Source organism: Alosa pseudoharengus, unplaced genomic scaffold (assembly GCF_046254945.1).
Source record: "Alosa pseudoharengus isolate Yale_2024_CS ecotype anadromous, Long Island Sound unplaced genomic scaffold, YU_APseudo_1.1 YU_APseudo_1.1_scf_16, whole genome shotgun sequence".
Lineage (NCBI taxonomy): Eukaryota > Metazoa > Chordata > Actinopteri > Clupeiformes > Clupeidae > Alosa > Alosa pseudoharengus.
The window spans coordinates 9,056,198-9,073,090 of record NW_027468630.1 but is presented as its reverse complement, the minus strand read 5'-3'; the positions used below and the strand labels follow the sequence as shown (position 1 = coordinate 9,073,090).

At 40.7% G+C, this 16,893-nt stretch overlaps 1 protein-coding gene across 1 annotated transcript; it reads left to right on the top strand.

The window, feature by feature from the left end:
- The first annotated feature begins 5,474 nt into the window (after positions 1-5,474).
- galr1b (galanin receptor 1b) lies at positions 5,475-16,134 on the top strand. Its single transcript, XM_076288067.1, has 3 exons — positions 5,475-6,125; positions 6,789-6,854; positions 15,817-16,134. Exons 1-3 carry the CDS (start codon positions 5,475-5,477, stop codon positions 16,132-16,134), a joined length of 1,035 nt encoding a protein of 344 aa, XP_076144182.1.
- The last annotated feature ends 759 nt before the right edge of the window (positions 16,135-16,893 follow it).

The window sequence follows — 16,893 nt, the reverse complement described above, 5'->3', positions numbered from 1 at the left end:
TTTCTCCTTTTTGTGTTTGTCTTATCTTTCTTTCTTTTATTTCTCAACCTGAAGCACTCAAGACCTTGTATGAGTCCCAACAGAGCTCTAGACACAGTGCTAGTGACAAATAAGAACACTATTCCGTTTCAAGGTTTCATACTGTAAGCCATGAGTTCTGAAGACCTCAAACAGCTAGTCTCAGCGGGGACACGGACGGATGGATGGATGGATGGATGGGGGATGCTGAAAAAAAAACAAGTCAACAAAATCACAGCAATCACCCCCATCAACACACATTTCTGTGGAAAGAGAGAGTAATGCTTGTGTGTGCTCCCATACACAGCAGCAGTGCAGATTCTATTGCACTGCAGGAACAACCAAAAGAGCTAAAGAGAAACAAATTGGACGCATAATGTTCGATTTGCCCCTGTAATTTACATAGACATACAGTAGGAGACAAAGCTGTGATAAAATACATGTCAATGCAGTCACACATCTAAAACCAGACTGAAAATCTGATATTTTGATCTGCTGTGTGCTGAATTGTACCACACAGCAGTGTGCTCTAAATAGAATGTAGACGTTACCCAAAACCACACAAGTCTCAACAGAAGACTCTATTCTTAAATGCAGCTTCACTGACTGACTGCTCTGTTATTGATTGAATCTTCATCTTGAACAGTTCAAGTTCATACCTTAGAATGCAGCTATTATACCTGCACGATGCCTGAGCACATTCTGGGTGAGTCTGTTATGACAGTGGCAAAATAATTGTATCCCTTTGTATACTGCGTACACTCAGTGCTTATGTTAAATATGAGGGATGTGTTTGCGTGCCTGACATCTTTTTCCATGAGGAGAGTTGTTTCAAACACACTCAAGGTAAGTCTTTACATCAAAGGATAATATGTCCCAGTGTGATAAACAAGCAAACAACTATTCAGGCATATGTCATCCTTTTTAACAGCAACATAACATAGGATATGTCTTGTTGAAACCTCAACTCCTTATTTAGGACTTGAATGTTCAAAGCACAGTGACATCTGCATGCGTGGAAATGTATTCAAAATGACAAGAGAGATTAATCAGAAACAGAACCGGAGTCCTCAGTGCGTGACCCTGACGGGGTCGACGAGAGCTCTCCGCTGTAATCAGCACGTCTCTCCCCACACTCCTCTTTCATGAGGCCAAAGCTTGTGAGGGGGGAACATCACTCATCACATCTCTGAAGCACATCAATCTCATTTACACACAGTGGGACACAAGGGGATTATGCAGACCCGTGAGGACACAAGCAGCAGTCGCTCGCCGAAGAGACGATCCTTTAATATCACCTCACTGGGTGCTCTCAGTGAGGTCTTCGTGGGCAAGGGCTTCCTGAACTGATGTCGTGGTGAATTAGACATACTAGGACATTAGCTGTGACATTGGGTAAACATATGAAATTCAAAGCTATCAAGTGCTTTCATGCTGTCTTCATTTCTAAGTATTTTTTTTCCTTGGTCTAAAAGGAACTTTCATATTCTGGAACTATTTACATTGACATTTAAATGGTAGCTTATGTAACTGAATTGCTTTGCATGAAGATTAAACTGTATAGGTTTGTTCCATCATTCAAGCACTACCATTTCCCTCAGCGAATAAAACATCTATTCAAACCACTCCTCTGCAGATGTGCAGATTTGAATATCAGCAACTAAGCAGCTGATCACACATGACCCACCACTTGAGAATATGACATATTTAATACTTACCTTCTTGTGTGCTAAATTAAGCAGCCAGCCTTGATTATGTTTGAAGGAAACATCAGATCACTGGAGGCAGAAAGGTTCACTGCCGTCCTAGTGGAGATAACAGAACTTATATGGTAATAAGCTGTGCAGACGGTCACCCCTGCCCTCTTTACAAACACCCTGTGCCAGTGTGCCACTGTGCCCGTGTGAAGAGATCTGTTAATGTGCCGTTCACAGCAAAAACACCCAGTAAACACACTACCTCTAAGAAAAATGAACTAAATGCATATCCAAACATAATGAGCTGTCAGTGTGGCAGTGATATCTATAATTATAATCAGGTTATAATAAAATTGAAGTCATTTTCATGCCTCAGGAGATATTCACTTTAGGATATTTCTGATCTTACAATCAGCAGATGTTTCCCTCGCCCACGTCTGAGAAACTTGTTGGAGTCCCAAGACGATATCAAATGAAGAAACCTCCTTTTTCCATCAGACCTGATTTATTGTCCACCCCCTCATCTGTCATGTTCCCTGCGGTCAATGTGTGTGGTTTTTTTTCCGGACATGTATTTGCACAGCAGCACTAAATTACATTAGTTATAGCATGCTTTAGAGCTTTCATGCTAAAAGCTCTGACGAGGTGTCCTATTTATGATCCACATACATGTATTTATGATCCAAAAGTCCACACCACAAGTACTGTGATATACGGGTATCTACTTAGAAGTTTTGTGTAGGCGTATCACCCCTCAAATTCTTTATGCTTTGTCTCACATCTTCAAATTTCAAACACAGCTTGGGATTTGGATTCTTTGTTCTCTTGACTGAGCACAACCAAAGTAGTGTTGAAATTTTCAACACTCATCAACTCTCTCTCCTTCCTACTGTTCTCTCCTCTCTACAGCATCACTAATTGCCTTTATTATGGGTGAGGAGGGACTTCACTCTCAAGTGTCTATGCAGGGTGAGCCCAGGCCAGTATGAATCAGATTGTGAAATGAGAAGATGCTCTACTCAAATTAAGATGATCTGAACGGAAGATGATCTGTCAAATTGAATAGCCAAACTAAACCATTACATTGAACAGGCATCAGGCAATCCTCAGCTTTTTAACATCCTGGCTTAGAAGAGAAAATGCACCAGAGTAACCTAGTCAGGAGTGTGGAGAATATTTTTGTTTTTTCTTTCAATCAGTAATGATCCTCTGAGCATTAGGAGTCCCCAAAAGCTGCATAATTTGCAGGCATGGCTTAGAAACCTAAAGCTCTTCATGTCAGTGAGAACAAAAACAGGCTATTTTTTTATCAGACACAATTGTAGAACATCAATAGCGAGCATGCCCGATGGACACAGTACTGCTCATAAGATTAAGAGCCTGGCTGAGTCAGAAAGCCTATGCAACCCTGAACATCCTTGGGAATTTGAGCAGTGAGGTTGTTGCATTGAGAAAGGACAGGAATTTAGATTATGTTTTATGGTTTGTCAATATCTTACTACATGTTCAAACGGGCAGCTCTGAACTAATTCAACTTTTAGCAATACCTGACATGATTGCTTTTGCCAGATAACAGATTTCAATCAACAGGATTTTACTGAAACTTTAATTTTCCTATGAGCACATCATTGTGAATATATATCACCAGGATTTTACTGAAGTGACTTTTCACTTCCTATGAGCACAGCACACATTTGTAAACTGTTACTAAAGATAGGCCTTCATGTTGAAACTGTACTGCTTCTTTTGACATATGCAAGCCTCACTAGACTGATGTAAGGACCCTGAATCTAAGACGAATACATTCTTGTGTTGGAGGATGACATGGCGGTAATCATTACGCACGGCCTTCCAGAACTCAGTTCAACTTGACCTTGAGCACAGACCAGAACATTCAGACCCACAGCCATTAGTTAAATAAGCTTTAAAACCATAAACACCGGTCTCTTTTGATATAGGCAACACCCACAGGGTTCAATGTGCCTGGTTTAACTTGAACCTCAGATAAATATCAGATTAAGAAAATAAAATGCTCATGTAGGCCTATTCAATACAAGAGCAGTAGGCTACAATAAACAAGCAATCTTCAGTCCTTGGTTGCCATGGATATATACTGCTGTCTGTTTACCTATAATCCCCTGAGAAATCATGTCGAATGCAAGATATTTTTCACTCCTGTAACCATCTTTTTAGCCTTTTAGCCTATGGTGGTTTCTGCAGCTAATCTGATTTTCAGCTGTGTGTTTTGGGTAGTGAATAGTGAATAGGCCTATGTCTTGCTTCCAATCTCAGTTTTGAGTGTCTAGTCCAATCAAAGTAATTATATTAAACAATTTTGATATAATCAAGGAGGTGCCATAAAGGTTTGCATTTTTTTTACACAAATTCAGTCACAGTATCAAATGTATTGCACAAATAATGCATGAGCATCACTTATTTATCAGGCTATTAACAAGAGCAGACAGGTCAGTGCAAACCCTCATACATATAATTATTTGATCAGCAACGAGGGTGATACATAACTTGTATGAAAAACTGAAGTACATCGGACCGCACTTTTAACACCGAAAGAGATAGACAGACACACAGACATGGGCTGATTATGAACTTTCGGGCCCCTGGGCCCAGATGTATTCATCCACTAATTGTCATATATGTGGGAGGAGGGGTTTGGGGGTCCTCCCCCAGAATTTTTTTATTTGTTTGATGTGATTTCCTGTATTCTGGTGCATTTTGGGGATGGGCAATACTAAATTCAATCAGATTTATAGCCTACATCCTGATTTGTTGATATTGAGGCAATGATTCATGCAAAGGCTTGGGCTTCAGGGCCCCCTGACCCCTTGGGCCCCTGGGCCTGGGCCCGGTAGGCCCGTGCAGTAATCCATCCCTGCACACAGACCCGATTACTACCCTCCACTGGGGGTAAGGGTAGATAGCCTATACTGTAGCCTAGTCTATGTAAACTACTGGAGATCCTTAATGTGCAATCCAACACCTGCCCACTAGAGGGTACTAGTCCCATCTATGCCTGCCCTGTCTTGTTCGAATTCTTTAAGGCTATTTCCAATAGGCTGCTTTTTGCAAATTATCTTAACCGAAACGCGCCATATCAGGGTAGCCTTAGGAATATCGCTGGAGGCCCCATTAGGCTATCTTCTAAATAGATAATTATATAGCATATTAAATTATATTTTTTAGGCTTTTTTTATATTTTTTTAATACAAAATTAGTCTAAGTGATGTGGTTAGTGTTACAGTGAGTTAAATGCTGCAATTATATGCTAATTGAAGAACATTTCATTCGTTGGACGGACACGTTTAGGTCTTGCTACACTGAAGTAACAACATATAGGCTACATCTGTGAAACAGACGTAACACCGATTCCGATATTTCAAGTGAGTTTTCTTCCTTGCTCCTGTCCCTGTAAGCCATATACTATTCAATAGCCTACTGATAAGAGACGGTCTGATACCGCTCAGTTCACAGGCGACGCACGAGCTAGGTTGGTAGACTTTACAGTGCTTGACAGAAGCGGTATGGTCAGCGCGTTGTCAGCGCAGACTTTTCTTATGCTTGCAAAGGCAGACAGTAGCAGAAAACGTCTGTATTCTGGGAAGACATTCGAAATGACTCCATATGAATTATAAAACGTCCAACAATAAAATGGGCGACTGAACCCATTCTGAAGACAGAAAAGTTGGATCTATTTTCTTGGTGTTCGATGGGAACTTTGAGTTGATTAATAGAGCTGGAAAAATGTCACCTTCAAATGAGACAATTTGGACATGGGAAGAACCGGACAACCGAACGACAGGTGACTCATTCGGCCCTGAAGTGGTAATTGTGCCTGTCATATTTGGATGTATATTCCTCTTAGGCATTTTTGGCAACACATTAGTGATTATAGTCATTGGAAGAGTCAAGTCCAGGCGTTCTCGAAGTACCACGAACATTTTTATCCTAAATCTCAGCATAGCTGATTTGACTTTTTTATTAATTTGTGTCCCATTTCAAGCAACAATATACAGCCTGCCTGAGTGGATCTTCGGGGCTTTCTTGTGTAAATGTGTTCACTATTTCGTGACGGTGAGCATGCTTGTGAGCATTTTCACTCTGGTGGCTATGTCCATTGACAGATACATTGCTGTTGTCCACTCGAAGAAATCACCATGCATTCGCAATAGAAAGAATGCCCTCGTTGGAGTCTGTGTCATTTGGTTGCTTTCTTTCATCTTTGCCATACCAGTTGCTCAACATCAGATACTTACCGGCCATCCTGAGGCTCCCAACAGTTCGTTTTGTTGGGAAATATGGACCGAAATTGTGGCCAAACAGACCTACAAAGTGACTATTTTAGTAATTGGATATCTGTTACCACTGTGTTTGATCACGTGTTGTTATACCAAGGTAAGACCTAATAGCCTACACAAAAAGCTAAATGATTACACGTGTAACACTTGCCTTAAGAATTAATAGAATACATGAAACGGGCGTCAGGAAAGATATAATTCCGGTCTACGGTCTACTTTCCCCCCCCCTTTTTATTTATTTTTTTACAGTCGGTGACCTTTAGAACAAATCATAGGGGCTGGCGTGCTGCAATTGTGCTTGCGTGCAAAGTAACACGATCTATTGAAGTGTTATCAGAGGAAGTTGAAAGAATTCTTTGGTTAAAGGATTTTTCAGATAGCCTATGTTTGGACTGAAATAACTTATCATGGTTACTATAGCCTACATTGAACCAATTATTGTGGTGGCACACATTTATCATCTTATCGAAAAAACACGGCGTGATAAACGCATGATATTGCTGTATGCTCCTTGTGCAGTGAAATGTCTTATAACAGAGCAGTAAGGCGTTTGTTTTATTGCACATCATAATAAACTTTGTTCGAGCGGAAAGATTGGGCTTTCCTCTATCATAAAGGCATCTACAGATAACCTACCTTTTCAGAGTGCCAAGCAAGCTGCTTCACCTGTTGCCCCTATTTATTGCAGGCGTTTTAGTCATATGTAGGCTACATTGTTTTGTTTTCTTTTGAATTATGAACTTTAGTCACTCTGTTGTAGGTCCTGTATCATTTACACAAAAAGATGAAGAACATGACCAAGAAATCTGAGCGTTCAAAGAGAAAGGTAAGATACTCGACTTCTTATTCAGGAGCAGTGCCAGTTATAGGCTATGCTATATATCATAAATCCTGATATTGGAAAACAAATTGACACAAAGTAAATTACAATGTCACTATAAGAAAACAGTAGCCTATGTGAACTTGTGCTTTCAATGTCAAAATGAGTGAACAATGGAAAAAATAAGCATGACAGTGTCCTGTCTCAGGACGTGCCACAAACACGACAAGACAGATGCAGCGTTTCTAATCAGTGGGAAAGGTACTATGTGCAAATAACTTGGAAGAGAAAGTAATTATTATGATGAGGCAAAATTGGCTTCTAATGTGCCTGAGAGAGGATGCTTTTAGAGCATAATGATAACACTGACGCTGGTATCTATAGCAACAAATAACTGTCCCTGGTTGGGTTGGTGCCTCTCAGCATATAAAAGCAAGACCTATACAAAAAATACAGCCAGCCCACCACCATAAATGGGTGTAAAGATGTTACATCATAATATTGTTTTCTGTTTTGCATTTTCTGGTATTCACATAGATCAGAGGTGTCAAACTCATACAGGCAGTGGGCCGAATTTGTTGGAATGAGACCTCACGGGGGCCGTCATTGTCGTGGTCATTTTCATTTCTCTGCATTGGTATCAAGCAAACAAGTACAAATCATTTACTCGTCATATCCTGCTCTTTCTCTCTTGAAACACCCAATTTCCATGTCAGTTTTTTGGCCTCTTGCTTCCTGAGGATGATTTGTAGTGCTAGGTTTAATCAATTTATCACAGAAATTGCTTATTACAAATTGTGGATGTGAATATCTTTTCTTTCTAATTTTCCCTTCCCACCCAAAACTTCTTGGGGGCCGTATGAAACCTGCTGGCGGGCCTGATCTGGCCCCCGGGCCTTATGTTTGATACCCCTGGCATAGATCAAAGATCACAGTGTTTCCCACAGACATAAATTCTATTTGTGGTGGTAGTTTTGCAGAATTAACTTGAATGCAACAGTTTTTAACAAATTAGCGCAGTGTGGTTATGATGCTAACCAGATTTAAGCACAATGTAGTACAACCTAGAAAATCATTTTGTGGTGGTCAATGTTGATATTGTGGTGGGCCGCCACAAATAAGTCAATGTATGGGAAACACTGGATCAACAGGCCTAAATTACATGTCAGTTTGTTTAGTAAAATGTTGTTGTACAGGCCAATAGGTAAACAAGATTGAGGTCACAAAAGCAGATGCAGACCTTGGTAGGCCTTTGCTATATTTTTCTGTTATTGCAATAAGAATGGGACAGTTTTTTTCATACAGTGCCTGGAAGTGCATTATGAAATCAGAAATGAAAATAATTTATGTGTTTTAGGAATATATAGCTTCAATGATCTTACAGTATTCAGTTTGCAACAATTCTGTGCATAAAAGTCACACACCAGTTGTTGTTTTTCTTGAGGTGCTGATCAGCTGTTTTGAAAAACAGTTAACCAGCCAATGTTAGAGACTTACCACAATGATGATTTACAGGATATCAGTAACAAACTGCAAAGATAGCAGAAATAGCGTGTCTATGTATAACACGTTATACTCAGTCAAGACAATGACTAAGACCTAAATGTTGTTAAATGTAGACCTAAACTGATCCACATTAAGAGTAGAATGAATGCTCAAAATGTATTCTTGACATTAAGCTATGAAGTAGACGTGTGTTCAATGTGAGAAACTGTGCATTACATCAATTTGCAATGGCCAGTAATTATTTTAGGTCAGGACATGTGAGGAATGAGAGGAAAAGAGTGGTGTGCCTTTTGATCTTGAGCTAATGGTACACTTTCTGTAGATGCCACAGAAAAAACTACTCCAAATAAACCATTTTGTAATTTTGTATTTCAAAGGGTTTTTTTCACTGGTGCAATAACTCTCAACTTGGAATAGACAACAATGAATTAGTATGGAAATTGGTAAGAGATGATTAATAGAAGTGGCTGTCATTAAGCGATAAGAGTTTATGAAAGTGTCTTATTAATTAAGGATGCATTGTGCTCAATAGTGGGGCTTTCAAAGTGAAATAGAACAGCTTTTTAAATAAACAACAGTGCCAGTATGCATGAGTTGTGTCTATCTGCTCAGATCTATAGGCACTTCAGTTATTTGCTATTTCTTCAAATTACACAAAATTTTACACGCTGCTTGCAAAAGAGTCCTCCTTAATTGAATTATTCTATTGTATGTAGTTGGATCTGTCCTGTGTAACAGTACAGACACACATGTGTACAGTGTGTTTAACCCTTGAGTTGGGCCTATACCCAGGTTAACCATTTTTTGTTTAGCTTTCACTTATCAGCATTTTTTTAGCAGAAGAAAAAAACAGTCATATGGCAACATGTCCTTGTGAGTGGTAGCTGGGATGATCTCTTTCAGGTAAATATTTAGATTGTGTGGGCTATAAATAACATTCAGTGGAAGCATTCCTCTTCATCCCCAGGAAATGTTCAGTGTGATTCCTGGCTCTAAGTTGGGGCTGCAAAGAGGCAAGCTACAATGTAAACTATGATAGCATGGTCATAGCCTTAATTAGGTAAGTACATTATATTGCCATGCAAGGCTGAGATGGTGAGCACAGACACAGAGTTTCTCAGCATTATATTGGTGCCAATTACAGGGAGAAAGAGAGATAGCCAGATGTGCTTGTACATTTATGGCAACCAACATGTCCGTGTCCATGCACGGTATAATATCAAGGAGTAGCAGTAGTCTATCATTTAACTGAATTCAATTGTATTTGATATTTTTATTGTCTCCCGGCACTGTACAGAGCCCAGAGCCTGAACAGAGTCTTGATCTCAAACTCTTGGTCTGAAGACCCATAAAGCATTTGGAGCTCTGTAAATAGCTGTCTGCAAGTAGAAATTATGTTGATCAAGGAGGGCAAAAAAAAACATTACTGTAGTAATCAAATTGTTGCCAGATGGATAAGCTATCCAGCCATCACTTAATTTAATTGATCTGGCCTGGGTATGACCTGGGTGTGGGGGTTGAGTGATCTAGTTTGGGTCTTAGTTTTTGCCCTTTACTGATTCTCCTCCAAAGGACATATTTAACACCAGTAAAGAATCTAAGTAAAGTAAAAGTCTTCTGTGCAACCTTGTTAAATCGATTGAAAGTATCAGTCGCTATGTGCCTCATTATGGACAGGACAGTGCAGAAAGCCTGAAATGCATCTGCTCAAACAACATCTATATAATGAAAACAGATTGCGACACAAGCTGGCCCTGTATTTTTACTACCATCCCAGCCTCTCACCATCTGATGCCCAGAAATGGCTGGTGCCATGGTATTTTGACAGTGCCCATGCTGCCTGCCTTGACAGGCAGAACACAAGTTGGCTGAGATGCTGAAAAGGAACAGCTGTAAAGCACAGGAACAGGCTGTGGGCCCCTCACCAGATACATATGAGAGATTCCTAGTGTAAACAAGTGCTGTATCTGACAAGTATACGGCCCCCTCGGTGCTAATATCTATTTAGAGACCAGGGAAGGTCATAACTTCAGAGAGCTGCAATACAACCCAACTGATTTTTTGGGAGGCAACATAGTGCTTTCTAAAGGCTTTGAGACCTCTGTTTATTAGTGTCTGCTGGTTTTCTATTGCCTGTGTCTATGGCCCCTTGAAATATCACCCTGTGCTCCTCACGTACTTCCTTTGTTGAAGGAACAGTCACTGTTTAATCAATAGTGCCGAACTCCTGCAGAGGCTAAGGGAGAGGTGATGAAGTCCAGAGGCCGCACATTTTCATATTTTAAACATCTCACATCTGGTAACGATGGATCAGGTCACCACAGTTTTTGCAGGGAAATTATAATATGGCTATGTAACAGTAGCCAGAGGGTACTGCTGTGCAGTGTAGTGAGAAAATCTAAACACTCTAACACCTTAAAGGTGTCATGTGTGGGATTTATACTTTTAAATGTCAAAAATAGCTAGAAAAAGCAACAGTGTGTGAAGAAATAACCATTTTGACGTAATGTCAAAAAGGCCTCTGTGTTGTCCAGATTTCCACTAAAGTTAGCAGGTAATGTTAACTGCTAACTATCTTGTAGCACCTCGTACTGTACCTCAAGAGGCACTCTATTAAAAGGCATTCGAAGAGTGGTGTTGTGTACAGTGATTCTTTCAAGATAACCTTAATCCTACACATAGTCCTTTAAGAGACATGCTAGTGGTGACAGATACCACGCATGGGATTTTAGCCACTTTGCAAGTGCGCTCATCTTGTCTTGGTTTGAGGTCCAGTACCTGTTCTAGGCCTCTTATGTAATTTTTTTATGCCAATGGAAGTTTTGATTTCAGATTTTGAAATAAATGGCGGAGGCTTCTAGGTCAGACACTTCTTTGGTCTGCTTCATTCCGGTGACATCTAAGGTGACACAGAACTATTCATTTCTCCTTATTACTCCTCAGACTTAAGACATAATGCCTCCCTGGACCATCTGCTCAATTGTCTAGAAAATGATCAGGAAACAGTTTGAACACATCTTTGAGCAGATGTGTTCAAACTGTTTCCTGATCATTTCTAGATAATTGGTTTGGAAATATGTGTAAAAGCTCAGTAGTCATAGAGAGGTTGTTACTGATGTGTGATGAACAAATGTTTTCCAGTAAGGGATAACAGTATGATAATAGACTGCTGTCGTCCAGTTAACATTTAGTGCATTCTGGGAAGCACAAAGAGCTGTTTTCTCTGTCAACTGATGCAGGACGTAAGCCCAGACAAATCTGTTTCATTTGTTCGATTTGTTCTTCAAGAAACACTTATCACACACCACAACACTTATCACTGAGCAATCTTTTATTTAGCCATTTTTGTCTTTTAGCTTTAGAGTCATTCAACATTGAGTCTATATGAACATTCAAACAATGTTGATTTAAAATGCACTTATAATTAATCGTGTTAACACTGTGAGCACAGTGTGCGTCTCCCCTTCCTGGAAATCAGGTAGGAAACCTAATCAAAATATCGACCTACACAGCCATCACTGTGTAAGGGCCCAAGAGATGCCATGTCATCTGCATGCTTAAATGACATGACATTTGGCAGGAATATTCAGCTTTTGTGTTATCCGAGGAGATAATAATAACATTCATAACTTGGGAAGCTCCTGTTAATATTAGCTCTCCAGAGATTTTGACGTCACGAGCAAAGCTAATTTGCATTCAAGCCCAAGAAATATGTGCAAACAATCATTGTAACAACTGAACTAAAATCAGTAGGAAGGCTACAGGCATAGGTTATAGTTTGTTTAGTTATGTTGACCAATTGTGATCAATGTAATATGTGGCCAGTGTCAACAGCAGGGAAAAAAGATAAATCTGTCTGGTATGAGTGACACATTCCAAATCTATCAGTCACGTGACCTGAGCAGAACAATGCATGTGCTTTTTATCCGTCACAGAGATGTTAGGGCTCAGTGACCTTAATAATCATGTCATTTTTCATTAGCTGCAGCCTATCAAGCTAAAAGCTTAAAGAAAAAAAAGGCGTCACATCAGGGCCTGCTTGCTGCCCTCATCACCATTGATGGAAATGGAAGGGTGAGCCATGGGGGTCAGGAATAAAAGACCAAGAGCCAAGTCATTTCACCAGCCATACAAAGACATCATATTCATAATGAAATTGTGGGACAGAGTCAGTGTTTCCCTTTGTTCTGGTCTGAGTGGGGCAGAATGGAGTTGCAGTGCTGCACAGGAGGGTTTTTTTTTGTCTGTTTCAATTATGGTTGAAACAGTCTGAGAGCTACGTCGGCAGGGCAGCATTTTCTTGCTCAGTAATTGCCTAACATTGAGGGCCCCCTTCCAGGTTTGCTTCAATTTAGCGACTCGGGATTTGGACAAATTCATTTTTTGAAAGCATACTTAAATATCCATCATGCAAAATAGATTGACTAAAATATTGCACATTCATTATAATGTGTCTAGAGAGGCAGAAAAAAAATTGCTATGCAATAAATGTATAAGATGATTTGTAACTAGAGTATGTTCGATCTACTTGACTCAGTATTCTGCACACATTTTTACAAAAGGGACAACTGGATAAATTCAGGAATATTAACAATACATTAAGCAATACTCTAAAACAAATCCACAGTAAATTCTGTGATGATTGTTAATATAACACACTTTTTTTTCTTCTTACATGGGACTCATGTGTTATGTACCATATACTGTCTTTCATCTGAATGAATGTGATTCATCACTCTCATCAGCATTTTTCTCACAGATACATCACTCAGCTCTGGCTGATTTGTAATATCATAGGGACTATGGCGAGACTGTATCATACAATTGCTATTTGGGTATCAACATCTTAAATTACATCACATGCTAATTACATGAACTGGGGGAGCCACTGAAGCACATCTTCAATTTGAGTCTACGCCTTGGACAAGTTCCAACACTGGTGTAGACATCATGTCTCACCCCTGTCCCTGAGAAGTTACACCCTAGTGAGCTTAATGACTACAGACCTGTCGCTCTAACATCACATGTGATGAAGACAATGAAGCGACTGGTCTTAGGTATGCTCAGACCCCAGGTACGCCATGCACTAGATCCGTTACAGTTTGCATACCAGGAGAAAGTGGGCGTGGACGATGCCATCACTTATCTTCTACACAGGACACATTCTCACCTAGACAAGGGAAAAAGTGCTGTGAGAATCATGTTCTTTGATTTCTCAAGTGCTTTTAACACCATCCAACCCCTCAGACTGGGAGACAAGCTCTTGCAGATGGGTGTGGACGCTCACCTGGTAACCTGGATTACAGATTACCTGACCGAGCGACCACAGTTCGTCAGACTGAAGAACTGTCTCTCTGACACTGTGATCAGCAGCACCGGAGCGCCACAGGGAACTGTGCTCTCTCCAGTCCTGTTCACCCTGTACACATCTGACTTCTGCTACAACACCGAGTCATGCCACATGCAAAAGTTTTCTGACGATACTGCAATTGTGGGGTGTATCAGGAACGGGCAGGAGGAGGAGTACAGGAGCCTGGTGGAGGACTTTGTGCAATGGTGCAAACTCAATCATCTTTAACTCAACACTTCAAAGACCAAGGAGATGGTGGTGGATTTCCGCAGGTCTAAGCCCACTCTGCTACCAGTCCCCATTGATGGGGTCAATGTGGAGGTGGTAAGCACCTACAAGTATCTGGGTCTCCACCTGGACAATAAACTGGACTGGTCAGCCAATACTGACGCACTCTACAAGAAAGGGCAGAGCAGGCTGTACTTCCTGAGGAGGCTGCGGTCCTTCAATGTGTGCAGCAAGCTCCTCAGGATGTTCTACCAGTCTGTTGTTGCCAGCGTCCTCTTCTATGCAGTGATATGCTGGGGAGGAAGCACAAAGAAGAAGGATGCGGGGCGAATTGACAGGCTGGTAAGGAAAGCTGGCTCTGTAGTGGGAGCTGAACTGGAGTGCATCACTTCAATATCTGACAAAAGAACCCTGAACAAACTGATCAACATCTTGGACAATGAGGGTCCCCCACTCAGCAGCACTATTGTTAAGCAGAAGAGCCTGATCAGCTGGAGACTTCGCTTACTGCCTTGGACAACAGACAGACTGAGGAAGTCATTTGTCCTCAGGGCCATTGAACTGTTCAATGCTTCACTTAAGGGAAGAGGAGAGATAGACTTCTCTGCATAGTCTGTCTGCCTCTTCACCCCCTCCATGTTTGGATACTGCCTGTCCACTAGCCACTTTTTACCACTGTCTTTCTGCCTCACTGTTTGCGTGCTATATTAGCACATATGCATAACCCCTCCCTCCATGCCACAGCCGAACTGTAGCCACACTTATACCCTTTCTTAATATAGTTATATATATATATATATATAGATATATAGACTTTATTCTTGCACTGTTGCACTGTTGGACTTACTCATTTGCACTATCACCACGACACTCACTCACACAGAGCACCTTACCTTACCTTACTATGCACAGAAAATCACAGGCTCAGTCCCTGCCTCAGTCATTGCAAGCGCCTCTTGATTGATTAATCACCCACTATGTGGATACTGTTTTTAGAATTGATTTAGATTAAAGGTGCCATGTGTAATGTCCGCCAAAAAATCAACTCATACTCCACATTCCATAAAAGATGGGGGCAGTATACCTCCAGAAAGTGAGTTGGTCTTCCCTAGAGTAACAACCGAGAAACGTGTATTGCAGTTTGGCTGGCGGTTATGTTGCCCGCATACCGCTAACCATGGCCGAAACTGGTATTATGACACCTGTCGGGCTGTGGCTAGTAACTTAGCATGCTAATTCAGGTTGATATCTCTGCAAAACTATACCTTGTCATTTTTTTTATGACATCATCGCCCTTATTTCTTCTCATTCTTTTGATGCGTGTAGCTCATTTTTTGGATATTTTTACCTCAATTCTTACACATGGCACCTTTAAGTGTTAGTTAGTATAATGTGTATTTTAGTATTGCTTAGTTGTGTTTTTTATATTAAATACTTTTAATTACTTTTTCTGCTGTTAGTGAATGTGTGTGTGATGTCTGTATTCTACTGAGACCTTGAATTTCCCCTGGGGATCAATAAAGTATCTATCTATCTATCTATGTGCTTAGTCACCCTTTCGGTTGAGAGTTCATTCACAACATTTGAGAAACTAAGATGAAAGAAATGCATTGTTCTTGGAACACCGAACTGAGTTGGTTACGAAATGGAGATCCAGCTCTACCTGCTACTCAATGATGGGAGTGCATTTTTAATATAAAAGTATTTACGTTTGTACATGCAAAACACATACATGGTACAAGAATAATGCTGTTGTGGTGTGCTCCAGTCCTACAACAATGACCTGAGTTGGTAATTAAATGGAGATCAGTACCTGAGATGTAAACTACACTTGGTATGGTGCATCAATAACACTGTTGTGGTGTGTTCCTGTCTCTCCTCTAGACAGCCCAAACGGTACTTTTGGTGGTGGCCGCCTTCCTCATCTGCTGGATGCCTCACCACATCATTGCCATGTGGGTGGAGTTTGGCAGCTTCCCTCTGAACGACGCATCCTTCGCCTTCCGCATCATCTCCCACTGCCTGGCTTATGGCAACTCCTGCGTAAACCCCATCCTCTACGCGTTCCTCTCAGAGAACTTCCGCAAGGCCTGCCAACAGGTCTTCACCTGTTACTTATTCTACCCGCCGCCACCGGTGGAGAAGGTGGTACGCATCCGGATGGACACCTTCTCCAACACGCACTCCACAACCAACATATGAGGTGGCAAGACCGATATGTACTGTGTGTGAAAAAGTCACAGAGCCTTCTGTGTTAAATCCAGCTGTATACCATCTGTTATGAAGCTGAGGCAGAGAAATGGTACTCCAAGACGTTCAACTTTCTCTAAGTGGAAAGGGCCATAATTAGATGGAGGAAGTGGCATTTCAGTGCTGATTTTCCTGGTGCAGTTCATTTGATTATTGAAATCAATTTAACTTGGAGCAGAGTGCAGATTGAGCCGCTAATGTTTTCAGAAGCTTAAAGTATTCATTGTTTAAATAATTCATTTATTCATTATGGCGAAGTCTGGATTTTGGAAGGAGCTCTCTTGGAAAACACATAGAAAGGAGTATGACAACGAGAAATAAAAAGTAGATGCTGTCTTGTAAGACACAAACAATTGATATAGATGCCATGGTTTTCCATTATCTTTACTAACATGTGTTTATATTGAATTCAAACCATGAGAACAGTCGTTCTGTAAGTCTAAATGGATGCATCTGTGAATGTATAGTCTGTATGTCTGGACAATTTAAAGGTTGTTCATTATGATCAGAAGACATAATTACTCAATTCTGTAAAAACATGTGCAGGCCACAGGGAAGCTAAGCTGCATGTGCAGCATCCTGACTAAGTAACGACACAGAATTGATTCTGACCCGAGGTTTTTTCTTGACATGTATAAGTATAAGTATATATACTCTTTTGATCCCGTGAGGGAAATTTGGTCTCTGCATTTATCCCAATCCGTGAATTAT